The sequence below is a fragment of the Mastomys coucha genome, unplaced genomic scaffold, assembly GCF_008632895.1.
Source record: "Mastomys coucha isolate ucsf_1 unplaced genomic scaffold, UCSF_Mcou_1 pScaffold22, whole genome shotgun sequence".
Lineage (NCBI taxonomy): Eukaryota > Metazoa > Chordata > Mammalia > Rodentia > Muridae > Mastomys > Mastomys coucha.
In genome coordinates this window covers 223,888,701-223,915,109 of record NW_022196905.1, presented here as the reverse complement: position 1 = coordinate 223,915,109, position 26,409 = coordinate 223,888,701, and the positions used below count along the sequence as shown (strand labels likewise).

The 26,409-nt window shown below is 47.4% G+C and overlaps 1 protein-coding gene across 2 annotated transcripts in view; it reads right to left on the bottom strand.

The window, feature by feature from the left end:
* Positions 1-500: 500 nt before the first annotated feature.
* The window catches only part of Gpt2 (glutamic--pyruvic transaminase 2), a 34,274-nt gene continuing 8,365 nt past the window's right edge, over positions 501-26,409 (bottom strand). For both annotated transcript variants that reach the window (XM_031340663.1, XM_031340664.1), the window contains 10 exons: positions 25,207-25,296; positions 23,164-23,272; positions 19,349-19,479; positions 15,993-16,236; positions 11,874-11,953; positions 9,496-9,632; positions 8,198-8,372; positions 6,481-6,636; positions 4,847-4,959; positions 501-2,851 (listed from right to left, as the gene is read on the bottom strand). In XM_031340663.1, the coding sequence (XP_031196523.1) occupies positions 2,761-2,851; positions 4,847-4,959; positions 6,481-6,636; positions 8,198-8,372; positions 9,496-9,632; positions 11,874-11,953; positions 15,993-16,236; positions 19,349-19,479; positions 23,164-23,272; positions 25,207-25,296 (1,326 nt within the window). In that variant the 3' untranslated portion in view covers positions 501-2,760. The remainder of the gene's footprint in view (positions 2,852-4,846; positions 4,960-6,480; positions 6,637-8,197; positions 8,373-9,495; positions 9,633-11,873; positions 11,954-15,992; positions 16,237-19,348; positions 19,480-23,163; positions 23,273-25,206; positions 25,297-26,409) is intronic.

Sequence of the window (26,409 nt, the reverse complement as noted above, 5' to 3'; positions counted from 1 at the left end):
GCAAGACACCGTGTAAAACAAAACAGAAACAAAAGACCCCTGAAGCGCCTCCAACTCAGCAACTCTGTTTTTAGAGTCAAACCCTAAGAAGGAGAAGCTGGGTCCCCAATGGAGGAGTTGAAGGACTGAAGGAGCTGAAGGGGTTTGCAACCACATAGGAGGAACAATATCAACCAACCAGACCCCCCAGAGCTCCCAGGGACTAAACCACCAACCAAAGAGGATACATGGAGCAACCCATGGCTCTAGCAGCATATGTAGCAAAGGATGGCATTGTCGAGCATCGGGCCCTTGGTCCTGTGAAGGCTTGATGCTCCAGTATGGGAGAATGCCAGGGGGGAAGGCGGGAGTGGGTGGGTGGGGAACACCCTCATAGAAGCAGGGGAAGGGGGGATAGGATAGGGGGTTTCCAGAGGGAACACAGTCGGGAAAGGGGATAACATTTGAAATGTAAATAAAGAAAGTATCCAATTAAAAAAAAAAGCAGCAGAAGCTGTTGGTTAGTTTGTGATATTTAGGCACATTTACTATTCAGGAACACATATACTTATGTGTTCCTGTAAAACATATTTATGCATATTTAAAACATTAAATATATAAGATATTAAAAACATATGCATATATATGCACACATACACAGACAATCAGTGACATCCACTCAACCATTTATTGCTTCTGTAGTTGTTTTCAATTTTGTTGTGACCAGGTCTTATTATGTAAATCAGACAGGACTCAAACTCGCAGAGACCAGTCTGCCTCTGCCTCTCCAGTGCTGAGATTAAAGTGTATGCCACCATACTCAGCCCCACGCAACTTTTAGTTTTTATTGACCAAGCTGATCAGTCACCACTCTGGAAGTATTTTATTGTTCAGAGCTTCCCAGCACCGGCAATTACAAGGACCCATGCTAAGGAGGCAGAAGAACTGGGAGAGGTTAAATAGCAAAGAGTGTGTAGGCCTATGCCTGCTCACATCCAAATGGAAACAATGTCTGAGGTGTGGCCGTCCAGGTCCAGCCTGGCCAGGCTTCCACAGCCCCACCCACACGCCGCTCGAGCAATGCTGGAACGGAAAAGGCATGGGAACAAACTACCATAACCAGCAATCCTACTTGAAGTTAATCTCTTGGAACAGCTAAACTTTTATTTAAAAAGCAAATCAAGCATATTTGTCATCTTAAAAAAATCATGTAAACATTGCAAAATTTGGAGGATTATTTATAATCTGAAGACACTTATAAAAATTATTGGACTTGTTAGGACTATAAATACTAACCCTTCCACCTCCACCCCACCCCCCATGAAAAAGCCAATTGTTACAAAAATATAAAAAATATACTAGCTTCTAGTTAACCATTCATGGAAGAATCTCAGAACTCTGGAGCATATCTGGATTATACGCCTATTGAGCACACATGCTGCCTCTTCAGCTTTTAAAGGGAAAGTTGTAGAACATTACATCCTGTTTGGATGTGGCTACTTCCTTCACAGTAGTGTAACCCTTGTGAGTGTTAACAACTTGAAGTTCTTTTTTAAAATTACACCCCCTGCAGTGTGGGATCTTAGGGCAGGGGCTGGTTTCCAGCCTTACTCCACAGCCTTCACATCCTCCTCTCTATGGCTCGGTAAGCTCCCCTGCCTCAGTAGGTACCCCAGGCTCCTGAGCTGGAGCGACCCCACAGCTTTTCTCAATCTTACTGAAGAACGGAGACAGTTAAGAGATGGGAAGGAAACCCTGGCCTGGCTTGCCCTGTAACACCTGTTTCCTTGGTGTGCACATGGCCCACCCAGGTGTGCTAATTCAAGGAATATACTTGCTTAGTGGCTGCTACTTTGTGACACACAGGGGTGGCTGATGATATAGGATGCTGTCCACAGATCAGGGAGGGCGGCAGGAAACTGATGTGGAGAGAACACTGACTCAGACTGCATGCGCTCCTTCTTGGCAGCCAGTGTAAACAGGCAGCATGATCAGTTAGTTACAAATGAACCGAATTTAGTTTGAAACAATTAAAAACAACTTTCAAGGCCTTGTAAAAGGATCACCTCCATTTTCAGCCCTTGCTTATCTCCGCTGCCACCAGCAGAGGGCAATAGTGTGCATAAAGGCTCAGCCAAACCCAGGGAAAACTGTTCTAGGTAGGCATGCAATCGAACCTGGTATCTGATTCAGTGACCCCTTGTCCTACTACTGACTTCGATATTCTTGTCTGTGAGGCACTGCCTATCTCTAGACTAGAACGACCAGCTTTCTCTGAGTCACTAGACTTGCAGGTTTACTGTCCAAAACACTACATTTTCACACTGGTAAGGGTTTGATTTCACGGATCTCACTATTGATTTCTAGATTCCCAGCCCTTACCATGTTAAGTCACATTTTTTTCCCAACACCTGCTTCTTTCTCCAGATCTGGTATATCTTATTTCAGTGTACTCTGGCTGCTTAAGACCCAAAGGAACTTTCCAAACAGAACAGTGATGATTCAGAGAATCCCAAGTACATCTGCCAAACAGGTTGATTCTACTTTGGTTGCATTTAAAAACAAAACAAAATAAACAAACAAAAAAAAAAAACCAGGGCCCGTGAGACATTGCAAATTCACTGTTTGCTCAGAAGAACTCTCAAACATCAAGGCACAAAGAAAGAAGTCTCCTTGGGAAAATGATGATGAACAGGGTTGGTGACCTGTGTGAGGTCTGAGGCAGAGTCCATGAGGAAGGGTGGTATTGGGAGGGGTCTGGCTCTGGTGCCTGAGGCGTCCTCATGAGTACCTCTCCAGGAACTTCAGGTGAAAGTCTTTCACCTTATGGAGCACGGTCTTCAGTTTTTCCACCGGAGGGAGAATTGTCATTCTGTCAGGAAAGAGAACAACATCAGCCTGGCTGTTCACAGGATGACTCCAACGACACCCCTTGCTGAGTGGAGACAGAGTTGGGGAGAGTGAGTTGTGTGTGGAGAAATGGCTCCACCTTGTCTGCTTTGACAGCTCAAGGCCCAGGAGGGTACCTAAAGCTTGTGAAACGATGGTCTCCTTAGTTCTTCCACCTTCTCGCGCTGCCCAGATGAGTCAGGAAGCCCTGAACCTGAGCAGGCCGCATGGCTGGGAATAGACACACGCCACAATGGTGGCTTATACACAGGCATTTCTACTACAGGCATGTCTACTAAAGCAATAAACCAGATTTTTGAGTCACCAACATGTACTTTTCATTACTGCAGAAGGCCGCACCATGGTTTTATTGCTGGTGTTGTTTGTATATTTATTTTAAGACAGGGTCTCTCTATGTAGCCCCAGCTGTCCTAGAACTTGCTTTGTAGACCAGACTGGCTTTGAACTCACAGAGATCTGCCTGCCTCTGCCCCTGTTTTTCTCCTCTTTTCTTGTTTTTTTATAAAACAGAGTCTCATATGGTACTAGCTGACCTGGAACTCACCCTGATGCTCAGGCTGGCCTTGAAGTCACAGTAATCCTGCCTCAGCTTCTTAAAGTGCTTGCATTACACGCATGCCCACCACAGCAGCACATTCTGACTAGTACAGAGATCTTTCTAGAACATGACTTTTTTTCTTCCTGTTTTGTGGTGCTAGGGTTTGAATTTAGGGTTTCATGCATGCTAGGCAAGTGGTCAAACTATATTCTAATCCTAGAACATGATTCTTAGCCTTTCAGAAATTGAACCTCTCTCTCTCTCTCTCTCTCTCTCTCTCTCTGTGTGTGTGTGTGTGTGTGTGTGTGTGTGTGTGTGTGTGTATGTACAGGTACAGGTACATATGTGTGTGTCCCAGTATTCAGTTTCTGACAGTAAGCCAATCTTGAATCACAGGTTCCACTTCAAAGACATTTCCAGTTCTCACAAAAAGTGACCTCTCTCTCTCCAGTCCTGCCACATCTTCCCAACTCAACTATACTCTTGGTGATGTGCTAGGCATGGAAGCCAGGATCTCCCTGGGCTACACTGTAATCCCAGGTCTCCATTTCATATGGATCACGGATCACAGCAGAGAACCTGGCCAAGGATAAAAGGGCCAGGTAGGCAATTAGTACGTCTGAGGACACAACCCATATCTTTGATTGTGCAAAGCCTTGGCTCTAGATGTCAGCAATTCATGACAATTCTTTTTTTAGCATCTGCTACAAGAGACTCTGCCGCAAGGGCTATGAAGAAATAACTGTGTTCTGAACAGAGTTGGCTTCAGTGAGGAACATTTGCCTAAACAACTCTGGGAATCCGTGTGTCCATCTGTACAGGGCTGGACAAGGCATGGCTGTAAACAGCCTCTTGGTTTGTGGACCTAATTCTGTCTCAGGGTAGTACCTTAAGAGGCTTTGAGGCCCAGGATAGTGTCATGGCCCGTAGTGTAACCAAAGAGCTATAGAACCCCCACCTGTTCCGTGCCAGGCTGTCCTGGTTCATTTTTCTGTCAACGTGACACAAGCTAGATTTATCTGGGAAGAATTTCACTCAAGAAAATAACTCCATCCATCTGATTTGCCTATAGACAAATTTTTGGGGGCTTTCCCTTGATTAATGATTGATGTAGAAGGACCCAGGCCACCATGGTGGTACCACCCCTGGACAGATGTCCTAGATTACATATGAAAGCAGGCTGAGCAAGCCATGGAAAGCAAGCCAGTGAGCAGTGTTCCTCTGTGCTCTCTTTCAGGTCCTGCCTTCAGGTTCCTGCTTTGGCTTTTTCCTGAGCATGGACCATAACTCCCAAGGTGCTTTTGACATGGGCTTTATGATGGTAACAGAAAACTAACTAGGCTCACACTCTACAGTCTCTAAGGCAAGAACCCAAGGGACCAACATCACCTCCCCCCCCAAAAAATAAAAGTATCCTACCTGAAGTGGTAAGTACCCTCTCGCTGCCCAAAGCCACTACCAGGCACGACACAGATGCCAGTCTCCTCTAGGAGTTTCATGCAGTAAAACATGTCTGGAGCCATTTTATGGGACTGTGGGAAGAGGACAGAACTTGAGATTCATGCCTAGTTGTAGACAACACCTACACACAATAAAAACCCAAACCAAAACAGAGCTGGTTTTGGTTTACACCTATAATCATAGCACTTGAGAAGCTTAAACAAAAAGTATGCCATGAATTAAGGGCCAGCCTGAGCTACACAGTGGGTTCTCACCTGGGCTATAACTGCAGGGGCTGTGACACCCCTGATCTTCATTCAAGGGTTCCAGTTTTTCCATCCCCATCTTAGCAACTGTTCAATGGGCACAAACTGCAGATGTCTATGTGACAAGTCATGCAAATGATCTGAAAACAGGCCCAGGCATCTAAATCCAGGAGGGCTTTCAGGAGATAAGCCTCCAAGCCACCGCCACCGCTGACAGTGCTAATGATGGCTAAGAAAGCTAACCGGATTGGATTAGAAAAGCCTCCGGCATTAGGGAGACACACTTCTAAACATGTGGCTGAAGGCATTTCCAGAGGAAATGTGGAGAACATACCCAGTGGCTGGGATTTAAGGAGAAAGAAAACCTGCCCTGGCTTCCCCTTCCTCTGCTTCTCCATCCTCGCCCAGAGGTGAGCAAGCAGCCTTGTGCTTCTGCCCCAGCCTCAAGTGACTCATGCCTTCCCACTAGTGGGCCATACCTATAACCTAAGGAGCCAAAAGAAATCACTTTTGTTTTAGATTGTACCTTGTCAGGTCAAACAGAGTGGGCTATAACAACAATCCCTCAGGATTCTTGGGCTGTGGTGGTGGTGGTGGGGGGGGCGGGTTCTGATCCTGGGCATGTAGGGTGGGCCTGGATCGCTAGTGTCTAACAAGGTATCCAGGTACTCCAGGGTAGGATGAGGATGCTACTGACAGACACATTACTTTCCCTTGGGCTTCAAAGTAGGATCTTCGATAGCACATGAAGACTTGGAAGCGCAGGCTCTCAGCTCCCCCAAAGACTCAGTAAACCAAACCCAAGGCATCTACTGTGAATATTCAGGCTTAGGAATCACTGCTGCAGGAGGCAATATCTAAGGACTCTCATTGCTTCTCCAACATTAGTATCACACTCCTCTTGGGTCCTGCCCTCCAGGGTCAGTATGCCTTGCTGTTTTAATGGGTTTTGGGTGTATTTATTTTATGTGTATGAGCCTTTCGCCTGCTGGTATGCCTGTGTACTACGTGCATGCCTGGCGTCTTTGGGAACAGGATGAAGGCCAGGCTTATCCTCTGCAAGCAGCAAGTGTCTTAACAGCTGAGCAATGCCTCCACCCCAAGAGTAGCACCGTGGAGGTCCATCCTGGACTCTCATTGGGGTTAGCCTCTTGCTCGATCTATTACCACCATACTCTGCTGTAGCTGGGGCTCTAGGACGCCACCACATGGCAAACTGCTTCTATCCAGGATGCTCAGAGAGTTCAGAACTCCTAAGGTCAGCACCACGGCTCGCCAAAGCAAGAAGCCAACCATGTCAGAGACAGCTCAAGTGAATCCAGGAAGACAGCCAGTCCTCACTCTGACCTGAGCTGCCTCCACGGCTTTGGCAGGGATGAGGATCCGAGGGAACGCATACATGGCTCCTTGCAAGGGGTTGCACTGAATCCCTGGGACTTGGTTAAACAGATCTTCTGTCAGCTTTGCTTTTTTGGCCAGATTACCAAGGACGGATTCTTTTTCCTGATGATGACAGAAAGCACAGGTATCAGTGATCCTAGACAAGGCTACATGAACAGATTAACAGAAGATGAGCTGCAGGTAACAAACACTGTAAATGGGCAGGGGAAGACGGTAGGCATAGACGCACGGACAGGTCTTTCTGCAAGGATTTTCTTCATCCAGCAGTCCGAATGGCCCTGGCCCTGGGTGCAATACCCTAGAAACACTTCAGTGAGAGTCACGAGTTCCCTTGGAGACCAGCCCCATCATGTCACCTAGGGACTATCCCTTTGTATTCTCTGTCAGTGCGGTGTACATGGACACAGACTCAGGCAGAGCAGAGTCATCAACAGTCCCAGAGCTGGACAAGGATCCAAAGCTGGAACAGAATCAATCGGGATTTCTGCAAGTCCTGCTGTACAAGAGGGATAACCAGGTGAGGCCTGAGGATGAGAAGATAAACAAAATATGGTACAGCCACGCAATGACATATGACCCAGCCTTCAATCCTAAAGAGACCTCTGTTGTTCTAGGCAGGCCTCCCCAGGGATAACCTAGAGGACACTGTGCTAAGTGGAATAAGCCAGTCACAGAAGCACACACACTGTATAATTCGACCTATGTATATATGTCTTAGGGGAATTCATGGAGACAGAGTAGAATGCTGGCTGCCAAGAACTGAGGAAATGGGAGAATGGAGAACTATGTGTTTACTAGGTCTCAAGTGTTAACTGGGAATAATGGAAAAGTTCTTGAGATGGATGGGATGGGGGAGGGCTGTACAACAATCTGAATGGCTTGCCTTAATGAAATAGAACTGTCTGTCTGTCTGTCTGTTTAGATGGGGTCTTTCTGAATAGCTCTGGCTGTCATGGAACTTACTCTATAAACCAGGCTGGCTTCAAACTCAAGGGTTCTCCTGCCTCTGCCTCCTGAGTGCTGGGATTAAAGGCGTTCACTACAGCAGGACAGAAGTGTATATTTAAAGCGAGAAAAAGTTTAGTTGTTTGTATTTTACTACAAAAAAAAGGAGGAGTAAAAGAGAGATGGGAGAGTGTGGTAGGTACACCTGTAATCCTAACCTTTAGGAGGCTGAAGCAGGAATTTTTGAATTAAAAAATAGTTTGGCTACGAAACCCTGTGTCCAAAAAAAAACAAACAAGCCAACCTCCCCTCTATGCACCCTTGGGGGCAGGAGGGGGGCTACATCATTTTGGAACTAACGTTTAGATTCTACAATCTACCATGGCTTTGTTGGGTTTCACATTGATGCGGTGGCACCTAGTTACTTCCCCAGGCTCTCCTCCCGGGACCCTGCCACTTCTCACTGGGATCGATGCTCATAGTGAGCAGTCTTCCCACTTCTAAACTGTTGCATCTCTGTTTTGTCTCTGTTGCGTCTTTAGAATTAACTCATGAGGGTGGCTTGGAAACCAAGAGACATCATGGCGTCCCCTTGAAAGATGGCTGTGGATGGACACACCCAGACACACCATCTGGTACACGGCTACACGGAGTGGTGGCTGTTCGTTTACCATGACCCTGACAATGGCAGTGATGGACATAGGTCAGGCAGATTTACCCTGCTGAATTGCTCAAAGGACTCCTCTCCTGGTACCGGCGGATTCACAACAATGTCCATGGCAGCTTGTCCCGACACTGGCGGACAGAGGCGAACCGAGAGTAGCTTTACCAGCTGGCCTTTGATCTCAGGATGCAAGTTGATCACCTCCATGTAGCCCCCTCTGTAGCCGCACCTGGAGAGTTGAGTAGAAGGAACACGTGGCCAGTTATAGGAAGACCTCATAAATGCAGCGGACGACAGATCTCTAACACCACACCCTCAATACCCAGCAGGCAGCTGTGGCTGAATTGGGGCCAGTAGTAGGTAAACAGGTAACACTACAAAGTCACTCTCCTACAAGGAGAGACAAGCACCCTCTTTCTTCTTTTCCCTTCTTGTGTGGCAGGTGGGTACTACATGTTGAAGGAGCACACTCACGGGCCACAGCCCTTAAACAATCTTAAGGAGCCCAGCTTTGCCTTCCTGGTATCTTTGAATCATTATGTCAAAAAGAAACGATACATTGTCACTCTTTTTGAGCCTCTGTACTTTCAGGCCATTTTGTTATAGCCGCTGTCCCTGAAACCTAACTCATACACCTAATCTACATCAAATTAAGCCAAGAACAATCTAAGGAGACAGCACCCTTGACCTAACCAAAACATTTCTTCAGACTTCATATGCTATTCCTTCGGCCTAGAATGTTCTCCAAATGTCTCCCTGCCTACTCCAGTCCCACCTTCTGGCAGTCCTACCTCTTCTCTGACCTCAGTTCTCCACCTGCCACATGGCTTTCCTCTTTGCCCAGTTCTTTACTCCTTGGGGGCATACTGGCCTTGTGATGGCAGGGTCCTCAGGGCTGCCAACTCAGGGTAAGCATTCAGTAAGTACTAGTCACAAATACTGGTCTTACAAACCACCCCAGTGCTAAGGCAGCCTTGCACACAGAGCTTGGTACCTATCCATCTAACCCTTCTCTTCATGGACCCTTAGAATTAAGGCAATGTTAGAACAGAAGATTCCAGATTTAGAGCTTCTGGGGGACCTGTTTTCATTCCCATCACGTATCCACAGTCTGGTTTCTTTTGAGCCTGGCCACATTTCCCTGGAGCCTCTGCGCAAGGATGGCTCTTATACCACTAGATTTGCCAGAGAGATGCAGCCAGTCTCCTGATTCTTACACCAGGGGCAAGGGATGAAGACTGCTTTCTAACCATGTGGGCAGACCACAAGTAGAGCAGCAGGCAGAAAGGAGGGAGCAAGCTCTGGGACCAAGCAGACCCGCCAGTGGCAGAGAGGAGTAGCGGCCCACATACTCGCCCATGTAGCCCTTGGAGGTGGAGTGGAAGGAGGCGAGCTCCACGTTGCTGGAGTATTCATGCCCCATCTGGTAAAGCACTTTCTTAAAGGAGTGGAATGTGCAGTCTGGAGAGTACACATTGTCCTGGTACACCTGCAGGGGAGACAAGACACTCTCGATGAGTCCTCCTGGAAGGCTGAGAGTAGTCAACAGTCTACACCCAAGAGGGCTTAAAGAGTTAACCAGTTGTGTGTGTGTGTGGGGGGGTGTCACAAAGTCCAGCCTTGAACAAACCAGCCAGCTCCACTTCCAATACTATTTCCACAGATAAGCCAGAATTCGCCTGAAGGAGCCTTCGCGAACAAGCAAGGGGAAGCCTCAGACTGGATCCTAAGAGCCCTGAAGCTTCCCTGACTTCTGCATTCACCATGTCTAGCATGCCTGTCTAACGCATCGGGCCAGTGGTGACACCAGGACTTCCATCCTCCCGAGCAAGCTTCCTCCTAAAGCATTGTTCCTTCCTCCATTAGCAGGGAGCAGCTTCCTGTCCTCCACCCTCTGTTCTGGGGTGATCTCTGTGGATGTCCTTTATGCCACTTGCCAGGTTTGTCTCTCCTCTTTTTGCCAGAGCACACCCCCTGCACTTCCCAGTCTCTGGATCTAGCACTCACAGCCTAGAAACACCACCCGGCCTGTTCCGCACTCAGGGAAGCTAGCTGTCTGGGTCAGTGGGGCAGTCAGAGGCCCTGTCCTCCTCCCAGACCAGTGGGGCAGTCAGTACACTTCCAGACGGAATCCCCAGGTCTCACTGATGCCTCTCTCTTTTACTTTAGAAAGTAAGGTTTTTAGATCCATGATTACTTATGGCAATTTAAATGTAACGGAGCAGGGTGCTTAAAGAGAAAGGAAAAGATAAACACACTGAAATGAAGGGAAAGTGTCAATGAGCTACGGCGGACTCACGGTTTCCTCCAAATCAGACAAAGAATGGGAAGCCCAGGCCTCGTGATTGGCATTCGAGAAGTTACAGTTATGGACCTGAGATCCTCACAGGCTCACAGATGACTAGAGAGTAAAGGAGACAGGAAGATGGGGACCACCAAGAGGCAGGGAGCTGCACCCTAGGAGTGGCTTCAGCCTCTTCCCCGACAGGGCAGCTACCCCCCACCCCCCCTCTTTTAGGTAGGAGCTCATGCATTTCCTTCGGGGAAGGCCTCCCTGGTTTTCCAGGTGGGAGTTTGGGAAGGGCGGAGAACTTGCACCTGGCCTGAGCCTGGTCAATTTTCTTTTTCTTTTTTTTTTTTTTTTTTTTTTTTTTTTTGGTTTTTTCGAGACAGGGTTTCTCTGTGTAGCTTTGGCTCTCCTGGAACTCACTCTGTAGACCAGGCTGGCTTCGAACTCAGAAATCCACCTGCCTCTGCCTCCCAAGTGCTGGGATTAAAGGTGTGCACCACCAGTGCCCGGCTTTTTTTTTTTTTTTTTTTAATATCATGGTTTTTGTTTGTTTGTTTTGTTTTGTTTTTTCGAGACAGAGTTTCTCTGTGTAACTGTGGCTGTCCTGAAACTCACTCTGTAGACCAGGCTGGCCTCGAACTCAGAAATCCGAGCCTGGTCTACAGAGTGAGTTTCAGGACAGCAATTTTCATGTTGCAACTCCAGGCTAGAGTGGTTGGCCCAATGACTGTGGCTCGAGTTGAACCAATCAGGTGTAAACTTGCTGGAATTACAAGGATGAAAAGCTGTTTTCAAGGCTGGGAAGACAGTCCATGTATGAGGCCAACATACAGAGATGAAGGGAGTAGGATCTGGAGTCCAGGCTCCATATATATATGTATATACATATACACACACACATATATATATATATATGGTCATCATCATCATCATCATCATCATCATCATCATCGTGATTTCTCTTCTTCCTCCTCCTCCAAGTTTACAGTAATCTGTTAAAATTCTGAAATTTAACAGAGTGTGCTAACTGATATCTGTAGTCTTAGCACTGTGAGACTAAAGCAGGAGGATTGCTGTGAATTTAAAGCCAGCCTAGGCTATACAGTAAGTTCTAGGGTAGCCTGGGTTATATAGCGAAATCTCAGTCTCCCACGCATACAGAGAATGTGTGTGTGTGTGTGTGTGTGTGTGTGTGTGTATGTGCGTGCAGGCGTGCAGAATACCACTAGAGTCCAAACCAACAGAGAGATAACTTATGTCCCAAATCCATAGGGTGAAAATGAACATCCTCACTTTTGCTTGCCCAGAATCACTCTGCCTAGAAAGTTCTCTCTGGCTATAGAATAATCAGACCTCAGTAATAATAATTCTCCCCTATACAGGAGTGCTTGCCCCCTCCACCTCTGAACTTACCCCGCCAATCTCCGGAACGGCTCTTACCTCATCAGCCAGGAGAAAAAGCTTCTCTTCCCAGGCAAAGTGAATCACATCTTCTATGCACTTTCTGCTTTGTACCTGGCCTACAAAATCCCCAAGAAAACCAAAATGTAGGTTGTAATGCTATGTAACTTGTCCCCAAGTAATACTCCCACCCAAATCACTTTGGTGTCCTATGATCCTGAAGATCCCAAGAGACTACCCTCCTACTTGCTATGCAGGGCAGCCAAGCCAAGCTCCAGTCTTGCCTACAGGCTCCACTTCTGTCCCACGCAATGAAGTCAGGCATGGGGAAAGAATGGCCTTTCACACCTAACTTTTCCATTATCCTTACAACTTCAGTGTGCATGTGTGTGCATGATGTGTCTTTTCTGGAGGGCAGGAAGTGTGGGAATGTCACAGTGATGGAGAAATAAGACTGGCGGGTCCCTAGCTAACGCTCCTAGACTACACGCCAGCAGCAAGCAATGCAGAGACCTGTACTGGTTGATATGGAAACTGCTCGGGAGTTACTGAACAAAAACTGTGGGTGTCTTCCCAGAAAGGCAGATGCACACGCCCACAAGGAAGCAGCGAGCTAATCCCAGCTCATCATCCACCCTGAGAGCTCAAAGCAGTTCTTGCAGAACACCGAATGAATGAGCCAGGCTGGTATCTCCGGCCAACTGTTTCTGCACACTGAGAGAGCACACTGCTGTTCCTGGCTTCCTCAGAACTTGCCTCAACACCAGCAGGGAAGACACACCCATTACCCATGTTAGAGAATGGCGTCCAACAGCAAGAGGCTGTGTCAGCAGGCACACCACCGGGACAGAGAGTGAAGGGTAAGAAGGTGGGAGTAGAACCGTCCCACTGCGTTTTTCTCTGGCTTTGAGTGTGACACCAGGAAGTTCTGGCATGCTTGGTCGGGCTTGCTGATTTCTTTATTGTGTGTACAGCATATATGTATGTTGCGCATATATGTACAAATATAGATACATACATAATTTCTGCATGTGTAGACATCATAATGGAGAAAAGCATGTAGAATGTTACTTTCTAGCTAAAAAGAAAAAAATGTCTATACATTTATCTACAAAATGATATGAAAAATGCCTATAAAAATATAGAAGTGTATCTTAAAATGATTCAGTCAGGATTTTTACTTTCTTAAGGGAAATTAAGCCAACTGCTTAAATAAGGGACTGAAATGTCTTTGGCCATCAAGCACCAGCCAGGCTTTATAAGAAGCAAGCTTGAGGCTCTGGGACTCCAGCAGAATAACAGGCCTTGATTTCTATAGGGAACCAGCACTCTCTTGCAGACAGGGGCTGGAGAGTTTGTGGGTAGATGAAGTCTGAAAACCCTTGGTGGGGGGTCTCATGATCTCCTAACTATATCCGATTGGAATATAAGCAGAGATGTGAGCACTAGAATATACCAAAACATGTTCACAAAATGCAAAGGGGAACACAGTGAGGAACAGAGTCTTGGGAAGGCTTCAGCCTGGTGGAGGAAAAGGGGTGGGAAAGATACAAAAGTCCACTGCTATACACGATGCACACTTGGAAATAAAGACAAGCTTATGCTTACCCAGGGCTTGGGACTCAGCAATCACTGCGCATGAGGACACCAAAGAGACAAACATGAACAGTTGAGAGAATAAGAGAAAGTCATATATGGCTTTATGGGGGTCAGGTTATGGCCAGTTTGAGGAGACATAAGGCACGGCTTTGGTACAGGCCTAAAAAGCTGGAGAGAGGTGCCTAAGAGCCAAACCAGAAGATGAGCCTAAGAAATTCCCTATAAACTGACAGAAACATCTGTGATTATATCTTCTCTCTCCTGTTACATACCACAGCTGTCCTGTGAGGACACCCCAGCAGGAGATAAGAGAAATGGCCCTGGCCTAACCCCCAGGTGTAGTGACACACATCTCTAACCCAAGCACTTGGTGTGCTGAAGCAGGGGGGTTGCAGGTTCAAGGCCAGCCTAAGGAGGACTTCTAAGGGAATAAGTAAAAGAGCTGTCTTATCAGAGTCCCGAGATGGGTCAGTGAGTTCCTGGGCTACGGCTCTCAGTGAGATCGCAGAAGGTGTATTCTGAGGTTTGATCTGATGAGCAGTGGCTGGAGCTGCTGAAGTCTATCCAAGGACAGATTCTAAAAAGGAACCCAACTTAGAGGACAGTGGAGCTGAGAACCCAACACAATAATGCTGACTCAGGTTACCGCTTTATGCCCTGACTCCACAGCTCCACCATACTGTCTTGCACTTTTGAGTTGGGTTTTCGTCTTGAAACCAGAAGCACCCTGGCTTAACATCTCAAGCCTCTTGGACTTCTTTTAGCCAAGTTGGCTGTGGTATGTGGTTGGAAAGTTTCCATTTCCTACCACCCCCTCTTCTAGCAGCTGATTGATTTCCATGCATTAAGACCCCAGAAAGCAAGGAAAGATGGTGCCCACTCATAAGTTACTCTCATAAGAATGCCTTTAGTCCCAGGGCTTGGAAGGCAGAGGTAGGCAGATGTCTGTGAATTCAAGGCAAGCCTGGTCTATATTGTAAGTTCCAGGACAGTCAGAGCTACATAGTAAGACTCAGCCTCAGAGACAGAGACAGAGACAGAGAAACAGAGAGACAGAGACAGAGAGACAGAGAAAGAGACATGGAGAGGGAGAGGGAGAGAAGGAGAGGGAGAGGGAGAGAAGTAGAGGGAGGGAAGGAGAGGGAGGGGGAGGGAGGGGGAGGGAGTGAGAGGGAGGGAGAGGAAGAAAGAGAGGGAAAATTATTTATAATAATATACAGCCACAGGATCTCTTTACTTAGAACAGGAGGTGTGTTCTCCAAGGCAGCTAAAGTAAAAAGATTTACATTTACATAAATGCCTGAGTAGAAAATCCTGACTTAAAAGACAAGCCACGGGGCACTGGCCTGTGATCCCAGCATTCAGAGCTTTGGGGAGGACTGCTGTGAGTCTGAGGCCTGCCCAGATGACACAACAAGCATGAGACCAGACAGGAACACAGTCTCCAAAGACAAACAAAAAAGTACTGACTCAACAGCCGACTCAGCATACAAATGCTGCCGGACTTGCTGCTCGAAGTGTGGCCCTGGGATCAGCAGAAGTGTCATCTTGGACTGAGTAGACCTGCCAATTCTCCAGCCCTAGCCCAGTCATTAAAATGTCAGTGAGCACAGCCTACATTTTTCACTTTAACAAGCTAGAAGTTTAGGAACCACCAGTCCTAAAGAAGTGGTTCTCATCATCTGAGAAGACTGCTGTCTAGACTGGTCTGAGAGGTTTTCAAAGCTCACTTTGTGATGCTGATCTGCAGCACAATTGAGAATACAATCCTGTGTAGTTTCCCTGAAGTGCATCGTGGGTAGAACTCCACCCCCCCCCCCCCCCCCACCAAGGCACTGGAGCACATGTGCCAAGTGTCTGTACCAGTTACACCTCTGCTTGCACTCAGGAATTAAAGTGGTTGTTTTCAGCAGACTGAAGCTTCGTTTCACATCTCAGAGCAGCAGATTCCACAACCAACTCTAATGTATTCTGGCCCCAATTCAACTTAGCTCAACAAAGGAGAAAGGCGTTCTTGTGAGTCGGCATCTGGGGAGTCACAACAGGCCGTATACTGCTTTTTCTTTTTTAAGAAAAATATACAAAATTTGAGTGCTTTTCAACGGCTAGAAACAGGCTTTCTTGTGGTTGTTTGCTTTTTTTTTTTTTTTTTTTTAAATACTGAATTTTCTTCTCAAAGGAAAAGCCAAACTCCATACACCAGCATTCTGAATCCAGCTGAGAAACAAGAGGGACTTAGCATCAAATGACCTTAGCCTGAGTAGTGACAGTCTGTGTGAACAACCTCAAGGAGATGAGCCTTTACAATTGGAGGTAAAATATGAAAAAGAACAGGTCCTGCCAGTAATAAAACCCTGCTCAAAACAAAAACCAAAAAAAGGTGCCGCTTCTCCTCCTCTGAGGTGGCCTGAGGCGAGTCTCACAGCTGTTAACAAATCTGGAGAGAACTGGGAAACTGGAACAGAAAAAACCTTGCTTAACTTAATTTTTGAGTAGTCAAGTGTCTGGCACACCAGCCACTCCAAGTTCCTAAGAACGTGGCCAGAATCAAGTACAGACCTGTGGGGTTTCCAGGATTGATAATGCAGAGAACTTTAGGGTCACAGTGGTCTTTGGCTTGCCGCAATGCTCGCCGGAGCTCGTCCACATTCAAAGCCCAGCAGTTCTCCTCATCCAGATAGTAGTTCACCTGGACCGCATCGAGCTCGGAGATGACCGCAGAGTACAGGGGGTACTGCGGTATGGGGATCATCACTCCTGTCCGTGACTTGCCACCACCAGAGACCAGGAGCTTCAGGATCGTCTGCAACAGAAAGCAACATCTACAGCAGTGGTTCTCAACCTTCCGAATGCTACAACCTTTTAATGCAGTTCCTCATGTTGTGGTGATCCCAACCCTAAAGTTATTTATTTATTTTTCTTTTTTCTATTTTTTGGGTGTTGGGAATTAAACCATTAAACCTGGGTCCTCTGGAAGAGGCACTCTTGTCCACTGAGCCATCTCTCCAGCTCATGATCATTTTTCTTTCTTTCTTTCTTTCTTTCTTTCTTTCTTTCTTTCTTTCTTTCTTTTTTTTTTGTTTTTTTTTGGTTTTTTTTTGTTTTTTCAAAACAGGGTTTCTCTGTATAGCCTTGGTTATCCTGGAACTCACTCTGTAGAGCAGGCAGGCCTTGAACTCAGAAATCCACCTGCCTCTGCCTTCCAAGTGCTGGGATTAAAGGCATGCGCCATCACTGCCCGGCTTAAAGTTATTTTAATTGTTACCTCATAACTGTAACTTTGCTAGTGTTACAAATCGTATGTAAATATCTGTGTTTACATGTGGTCTTAGGTGACCCCTGTGAAAGAGACATTCAATATTCCCCAAAGAGGTTGAGACCCACAGCTAATCTATAGGGTTCCTGCTGCTTCTCCCATCCTTCAAGAGGCAATGGGCAGACAAGCCAGATGAGCTCTAGCCCCAGCTGTCTACCAGGGGCCTCTAGTGCAAGCCTATCAAGGTTGCTTCACCTCCCTGATTCCGTTTCTTTAACAGGAACATGAAGGGTACTGTGGGCAGTAAGAAACATAGAATGTCTTAAGTTCTTGACATAATGCATGGCATGTAGTAAAAGACTGGACACTGGTATGGAGCAACACATGCATAATCCCAGTATTTGGGTGGCTGAGGGAGGGCTATCATGAGTTTGAGGCCAGCCTGGGCTGCATTGTGAGATCATGTCTCAATACACCCAACCAACCAGTTAGCCAATCAAACAAGCAAACTCTTTCTAAAACAGTCTCCAAGCTGGTCCTGCCCTAGAATTATTCAGACCTCACCCTGATAGTCTCATTTAAACTCAGCTTAATCAATGTAATCATCAGGTTGGCCATCCATGGCTACAGGAGACTATTGACATGGTCCCACCAGCTACCACATGGTACTTCCACCTACTTTTAAGCAAAGCAGGGTACATATTTACATTTTATTTATATTTAAGAAAACAAGCTGTGGGGTCATGTGAGGTGTTGGTGAAAATGGCAATGGTTCTCTGAATTAGCAAGCTAAAATTGTCTGCTGGGAGACTTTCCAATTTACATGTGTACACGGGGTTCATCTGAGGTTCAATTCCTTGCTGCAAAAATCCTGTCAGACTGGAAAGCATGGTGCGCACTTACTGTCTCGGGGCCTATTTCCTCATGGGCTCCAGTAGGAGTTTAATGCATTATCTATTTGAAAGGCCCTGGGAAACACACTCAACTTCAAAACAAGAGCCTGTGAGGAGACAAAGAGCCCCAATAAGATAGAAAAGGTAGCCAGGCAGTGGTGGCGCACACCTTTAATCCCAGCACTTGGGAGGCAGAGGCAGATGGATTTCTGAGTTCAAGGCCATCCTGGTCTACAGAAGTGAGTTCCAGGACAGCCAGGGCTATACAGAGAAACCCTGTCTTGGAAAAACAAAACAAAAAAATTAGATAGAAAAGATAATAGCAATCACCACATATGTTAATGGTGCTTAGCAGAAGGCTAGAGCCTCTAAGAGAAATATGCCCAAAGTGAATAGGGGTGTGCAGCTAAGTAAGCAAGCATTTGCCCAGCATGCCGAGGGCCAGATCTGATCCTCAGCATTGATGAATGAACAAAACCAGCTAACAAATCAAAACCCAGGAGGCCATGCCCTCCACAAACTACAATTTCAGACTTCAGCCACGTAACCACTGACTCTAGTTCACTGAGCCGAGGCCACAGCAGACTCTTCAGCTACCTAACCACTAGTTTCAGTCAGCCTGCCACGTGCCACAAGAGTCTTCAGCCGCATAACCACCAATTCTAGTCATCTATCTTATGCCACAGAAGAGTCTTCAGCCATGTAACCACCGATGCTAGTCCTCATGCCCCACGCCACTGCTCAGTCAGCATGACTCCCAGCATGACTCAGCTCTTCCCTCATCTTCTGTGTGCTCCTTCACTTCCTGTTACTTGGCTCTTTCTGGCCAGGCCAAAGTTGAACTGCATGTTGATTAAATCATGCGGACTCCCCACTTTTACTGAAGTGCCAATGTTCTGACTTAAGTCCTCAGCGTGGTTTCTAGGGCCCTATAGAACTTAGCCATTACTTGCTTCCCAAGGCCTTATTTTTGGTAACTATCCCCCACTGTGTGAGCTCATCCACCTGAAATTCATGTCTAAAACACTGGGCCTCTTTCCAGATCAAGATCTTTGCGGACACGCTTCAGCTTAGAAGATACTTCCTCTCCTGCCTACCCCCATACATCCCTGCTTCGTTTAGTCTTTTTCAGAGGGCCTTTGTAGCTCCTGCTGCTGTTACAGTACATATTCTTTTCACTATAGAACAGAAACTGAACACTCAGGAGGTAACCTTTATGTATGTGATGTTAATGCTAGTCTGTCATAACACTGGCACGTAAGCAGAGACCAAGTGGCGAACCTGGTTTCCAAAGGTCTCCCCAACATCTAGCGCAATGCTTGGCAAAGGAAGAACACAGCACGTGTTGAGCAACACAGTGGGCAACCTCAGGTCTCCTATAGCTCCCCAGCAGCAGGACCCACTGGTGGATCCTCTGGAAGGACATTTATGTTGCAGTTGTATCTAGGGTCATGCAAACTATCAGGGACTAGAAGCTACTGGAACCGGGGCACCAGAGGGTGGCCTGCTCTACCTACCAAATCTGTATCCTGCCTGGCTAGCTAGCTACCTCAAACACTTGGCCCTAACCTGCAAGGTTGTGCATCACCTAAGTGAACACTGGGGATAAGAACAGGCCACCGTCAGGTGTGGTAGCACATGCCTTTAGTCCCAGCACTCTGAGTTTGAGGCCTAGTCTACAAAGAGAGTTCTAGGACTACATAAAGAAACCCTGTCTTGAAAAACAAACAAATAAACAAACAAGCAGCAGCCATCTTTGCACATACAGAAATACCGTCGCTGGCTCCAGTAGTCAGGTAAATGTTGTCTGGGTCTGCAGGCACACCATCTCTCCTGGTGATAAATTCGGCCACATCCTCACGGATACAGTTAACGCCCTGGCTAGCACTGTAAGATCCTGTGAGACAACAAAAGCAAGATGATGATTAGAGGCAAGACATATGGTTCAATAGAATGAGTGTGACATCCATGTAATTAACTGGGGATAAAGATGGCGGTGAACACTAAGGTGGGGCCTCTTTCCATCTGGGCTATGGCAAGATGCTTACCTACTTATTGGGCTCATCCATCCACCCACACATCCTTCCACCCAGTGTTTACTGAGCATCTTCTATATATTGAGTCTTAGTCTCTAAAGTATCAAGTAGTGCTCACACCGGGGACATAGGCATCTTTTACAACAAAAGTACCCATTAGATCGGGGTTTCCATGTCTTAGCTAGTCACTTGCACATGTTCTACAGAACTTGAGAGAACGGGTTCACACTAGTACTCCAAAATAGCTCAGAGTTCTAAGTAACACCAACACAAACCACCCCGAGCCTCGCCACACACCTCTGCTTAGCAGCCACTTCCCTGAGTGACTGCTCATCTACCTCCCAGTTTACAAACTGGCACATCACTGTTGCCAAATTCCCAGCCCCACCTTTTGCTGGATCACACCCAGTCCTGAACCTCAAGATCCTTGCCTGTGCTGTGCCCTCTATCTAGGGTGCACGTGCAAGCTCTCTTTCACTCACCCCCCTCTTGAGCTTGGATGCCAACCTTTGCTCATTATTTTCTGGTTTTGTGAGACAGGGTCTCTATATATCGTCCTGGCTGGCCTGGAACTCACTATGTAGACCTGGCTGAGCTCAAACTCAGAGATCTGTCTGCCTCTGCCTCTTGAGTACTGAGATTAAAAGTATGCCCCACCACACCAAGCTCCAGTCTGTTCTCTTAAACTCTCTCTTAACGTACTCCTCTAGCTTTCTGCCTCTACCCCATAAGTCATGAAAGCTGCAAATGACATACATATAACATCCACAGGAGTTACTTTTTAAAGAATTATGCAGTTAAGTATCTGTGTGTGGTGTATGCATGCGAATGGAAGCACCTGCAAGAAGCGTTGGAGCCCCCTCCCCCGAGTGCAGGAGTTAAAGGCAGTTGTGAGCAGCCTTTTGGAGCTATTTTGGAGTACTAGTGTCAACCCGTTCTCTCAAGTTCTGTAGAACCATGTGCAAGCAACTAGATGTGGAAACCCAGATCTAATGGGTACATAAAAATGTGTGGATGCTGGGAACTCAACTCCAGTCCTTTGGAAAAGTAAGACATGCTCCTAAGGACTGCGCCTTCTCTCCAGCCCAATTATTATTACTGTCTGCTTCTTTCAAAAGTGGGAGTACACTCCATGAACACAGACGCTCCATTCCTCTCAGCCACTTGTGTCCCTCAGTGTGGGGAATAGAGCCTGCTCCACGCTGGGTCCGGAGTGAAGTAAGACAACTCCCATGGCACCCACCTGGATTTTTCATAGTCAGGACACAACCTAAGGACTGAATTGCTTGTCAGATGGACAATAAAGAGAGCACTAGTAAGAAACATTTTTTTTTTTAAGAGAGGGTCTCTATGTAGCTCTGACTAGACTCAAACTCATCAGATCTGCCTGTCTCTGCCTCCTGACTGCTGGAATTAAAGGGCATGTCACCATGCCTGGCTCAGGAAAAAAACAACTTTAAAGGTCATGAGAAAAACATGGATGAACTTTAAGACAGCTCAGCAATTAAGAGGACTTGCTGTCTTTGCAGAGGCCCCAGATTCAATCCTTAGCACCGGGATGTGGCTTACTGCCACCTGACACTCCAGTTTCAGGAGGATTTGACATTCTCTTCTAATTCAATGGGCACTGCACACAGCTGGGGCACACACATATAAAGCAGGCAAAAACATATACATAAAATTTTTAAAAATTTCTAAATGAACAGGAGAGATGGCTCAGCTGTTAAGAACACTGTTCTGCCAGAGGACCTGGGTTCAACTCCCAGCACTCACATGGTGGCTCATAACTGTTTGTAACTCCAGTTCCAAGAGATCCAGTGTTCTCATTGTCACAGATACGAGGCATTCAAGTGGTACACAGACATATATGCAAGCAAAATGTCCATATACATATAATAAAATAAAAATGTTTAAAAATTTAAAAAACCTTCATATACATACTCAATAATTCCCACTTGGGTCAGCATGTTCCTAGAGAACACTAACACATTCCATTTCTTTTTACTCCTATGGCAGGAAACACTTTGGGTCGCCTAAGGCTCAGACAGAAGAAAGTGAGACCCTCAACATCCCTGCTTAAGAGGGGCCACACTAGCTTTTTCTTGCAGTGGTCAGGGCCTGGTTGTAATGTCACCTAACACGAAGCACTAGCAGACACACTAGCCTTTCTTACAAGGGCAGGAAGTGGAGACAAAACACTTCCTTGTTTAAAGACAGAATACTCAGAATGCATTTCCCTGGTCTGTACTCAAACGTTCCTGGGACAGAGCCTAGTGGACCACAAAATCCTTATGGTTTACTGGTCTGCTATAACACCCCAAGTGCGCGGCCTCACACCTACCCCCTAACCCTAGCTGACAAAAAGGGACAAAAATCAATAGATGAGATTTACTGGGCAGAACAAAGGTCAAAGGTCATTCCCTCCCCCACTCACATTAGACACACATAAAGCCAGCTCCCCTCCCCCTGCCTTCCCAGAAGAATTTCTGGAAATCTCAGGGCCACTGGGTCTTTGAGAAACACATTCGCCCTCTATGCTGGCTGGAGGGTACGGGATAAGAAATGCCCTGCCACACATCCAGCCTTATGGCTGAGAGCTCAGGCTGCCAGTCAGAGAAGCAGGGGACATCGGCCCCTATCTAACGGGAGACACTGCAGTGTCCAGATCAAGAGCGGTGATGGAGTCACCACAGCCAGCACGTGAGCCCACAGCCCACAGCAAGGAGCCAAGCAGAACAGCGGGGAGGGAACATGGAGGGAGGCAGAGAGCAAGGGGCTGTTTCCTGACCAAGCAATTCAGAAAACTATCTGTCTCACTCTTGGCTCTGGGTCTCAGAATATCAGGGCACACATCCTAAGAAAGCTTTAAGAATGCTGTACAGGCGCTGGGGAAAGAGCGGAGGAGATCAACAGGAAACAGGATGAGTTGAGAACAAAGAGCCAAAAGTTGGATGCCAAGCAGGGTAGGGAGGGAAAACATCATTTTCACATCCACAGGGGGTCAAGTCCCATGATCCTCTTCCGTGGAGCCAGAAGGTACCTGGTGCTCTATCAGGAGGCAGACGGCTGAGCCTGGGCCTGGGCCTGAGCTTTCTACCAGGAGGAATAGACACAAGGTGGAAGGAATACAGCCAAGTGAGTGGGAGAGGTAAGGGGAACAACTAAACTGAAGAAAGGCAGAGAGAGCCCCAGACACAAACAGCAGCCATTTCTCAGACAATGCCACAGAAGTAAGAAACTTGAGCAAAGCTGGGAACTGACATTCTATTTAGCCTCATGATGCTAAGGGTGGTCGCTGAACTAAACCTTTGGTGGCCTAAACAAGCCGGAATGCAGAAGGATGGCGGTACTTATAAGTATCCAACTCATGACATGATCTCGGCTTTCGTACATCGGAAGGTGAGTATTGCATCTGCATACACTCTGAACGTCAGCCACCTCCCACACACTCCGTCACCTCATAGCCCTTTGCTTATGGGCCCAGACCCATCCTGGAACCCACATTTATTTCACACCCTTGAGGACCTTGGCAAGTTAGGCCTCACCCAAACTATTTCCACCACAAGCCTGCAGGATCCGCCGGGCTCGTTTCTTAGCATCTTCTGGGAAGCTGGGGCTATTCAGCAGGTTTGGGTAGGTGCAGAGTGCCATCACCTATAGAAAGAGGGTACAGTTGAGTTCACAATATGGCACCCCAAGCACAAAGGACACCAGGCAAGGTAAAGTGAGAAGACGACAACTCCAAACCCTGTGCCACAGCTCCTCCATGAGGGCGGAGCCAGAAGATCAGGGTAGCAAAGAGGAAGATGCTGGCTCTCAGCAGCGGAGAGGCAATACTACCGAGGCTTGGCCCAAGAATGGGGTGCCAAACGAGGCTTCCACAAACAACACTGAACCACCCAAACATCCAGGATCATAAGAACTAGAGGGCCTCCTAGGCCAGGGGTCAGGCCTCCGTAGGCAGCAAAATCTTGCTGACAGGAACAGGGTTGTAAGACCCCTGAAGACACATAGCCTGAGCCCTTCTCCTCCTATTCTTCCTCTAGACTAATCCTCAGATCTGAAAGCGGGAACGGCTTTTCCTCCCTGTAACAGAATCACCCTACACTCGAAAGCTGAGAGGATTAACTGAGGCTTTGTGTGACGAGGTGCCAGTGAAACCAAGCACACCTGTCTAAAGCTGGCAGCTGAGGAGCCACGCCAGGCTTACTAAAGGGCAGAACAGGTCACAGCGCTGATACCAGTCTGGCGACTAACCAGCTTCTTGGCTTTTCCAATAACCTAGCCTCCCCCTCTCCCAGGGGCATTATGAAGATGAGAGAGACAGATGACGGCTGCAAGCAGCTGACACCATGCATGACGTTAGGACAACTGTGGCCCCGGGGCTGGGTTGGTTTTGGGGATGAGTTTCACTGCCTGCAAAGGTAAGTACTGTTGGGAACCTACTCTCGACCCAAGACCAGACCCACACTCCTACTTACAATCAGGGACCTTGGCCTTCCTCCTGCCTCTCCTCTGGCAGAAGTACTGTTTGCCCCCTAGTTCCACATGCTGGACCCTAAACCACTCATCTCCAGTCTTCTGAAACTCAGCAACGGTTGCGGGGTACTCCTCAGACCAGGGTCTGCTGCACGTTCTCCTGTTACGAAGGGAGTATGGCTGGGGCCTTCTAGGCCCCAATAGCCCTCTGCCCCAAAGTGAGGGAACCCCTACTTTGTGCCCCTTCTAAAGGTGGTGACACAGGCTGGGAAAAGGGGACAAAGCTGTCCACTCCCAGAGTTTGTTACCCGTCCTAGCCTGTTATTTTGGTCAGAAACAGGCCCAGTCCTTCTCCAGGAAAAAGCTTTCCATAGCCCTGTCTCCTATCTCAGTTCAGGCTGCCCGGCGGCATTTTCCTACCAAGCTTTGCCTACCTCTTGCCTGCTGATCCTGTACTGTCATGTCAGCCCATGCAACATTTGCCATGGATATTCAGGCATAAACCCCGACACCACCATCACCTAGAACCCCTCTGAGGGAGCTGCATTACCCTGGAGGCAACTGAGAGCAGGTGGCTGTGGCTGCCCTTTGACTGGGCTGGAGGCAGACTTCCATCTGCCCTCCGAGGCATCCTGACGATTTCCACATGCACAAAGGCACTAGCTGGTCAGCAACAGATCTGACACTCAAGCCCAGGGGCTCCCTTTGGGCTATATTTTCACCCTGGGGCACCTCCTCCCACTCCACTGTGCTTGCACCTCTCTGTCCACATACATAGAGGAACACCCTCACCTAAGTTCTTCTGTCAGGACCCCAGGCCTGACAATGAAAAGAGCCTTCCTGAAGCATCCTATCCCAGACCAACCCCAAAGTGCAGTAAGGCTTTTTTTTTTTTTTTTTTTTTTTTTTTTTTTTTTTTTTTTTTTTTTGATAACATTGGAAGGGGAATTGCTAAGAGAAAGAAACAGGGACACCAAGTACCTGAAAGGGCTGCTACTTCTGTGGCACATCCCTGAGGGATGCTAGTGCTTGCTATTCTAGTCCCCCTCCCCACCCCCCAGGTTCCACTTCAGGACCCCCCAGTGGCCTCTTCCTGAGGGCTGGCTCACCTGACGGAGGAAGGTGATTGGCTGCTGGCCCATAGCATGGGCATCCCCAATGTTGGCTCGGATTACCTCAGTGAATGGTTTTTTGATACCCTGCAGAGAGAAGGTGGCAGGTGGTTACTTAAGGACTCATAGACCCTACATTCCTGAGGCCAAGCTGTAATATTGCCACAGGATATTAATAAGCAATCCTATTTTGAGCCTTACCAAATGTCAAGCACAGTGCTAACTAAGCCTGTGACATGCCTGGTCCTATTTAATCTTCACAACCATTTCCATGAGGAAGAACAAGTAGCAACCCCATTTCACAAATGAGAAAACTGAGGTTTCAAAAGACTAACAAACTTGCTCAGTATCACAAACTGATAACCAGGAGTATTAGGATTGAAACTCAGAGTCAGTGTGATTAGCAACCACTCTGTTGTATCACCTCCCCCCACACACACACCACACACTCACACACACCCACACCCAAACACACTCACACACACACACACCATACACACTCACACCCATACACAGCCACACACACTCACTCACACCCACACCCACACATTCACACACACCACACACACTCACACACACACACACACTCACACACCCATACACACACACAAACACACACACACACACATACACCCTGAGGAATCCAGAATTAGCCTGGAGGCATAAGAATAGACAGGCTCAAGGACCTTCCCAGGTAACTGAAAAGATAATCAGGAATAAACGCCGCCTTACACAGCTAGTCCAGGACGGAGGCCCTGCGTGTCACTGTGGAGGAAGGGAGAAGGTTGGGAAGGCCTGGCAACATCCCATTCCAGCTGTGCTTTCCCAGTACAAAACTTAAAGATAGACTTCTATGGGCGAAGTTTGTTCTGAGTGTGTGTACAAGAATATTATGTGTCCACACACTCATGCTCAGGTGTGTGCTTGACCATGGCAAACATGTAGCGGCCAGAGGAGGTCTTGGGCTATCCATCTTGCTTCTCCGAGACAGGATATTTCTGTGCCCCCTGAGCTCACTGGTTTTTAGCTAGGCTGATCAATAGCCAGCTTTCTGTCTCCGCTCCTACCAGCACTTGGGTTTCAGGGTACAGGTGAGATCATACCTGGCTTTTTGCTTGGGAGCTAGGGATTTGAACTTAGGTCCATGCACCATGCTTTTTCACAATCAATTAAATACCTCTCAACTTAAAAAAAAAAAAA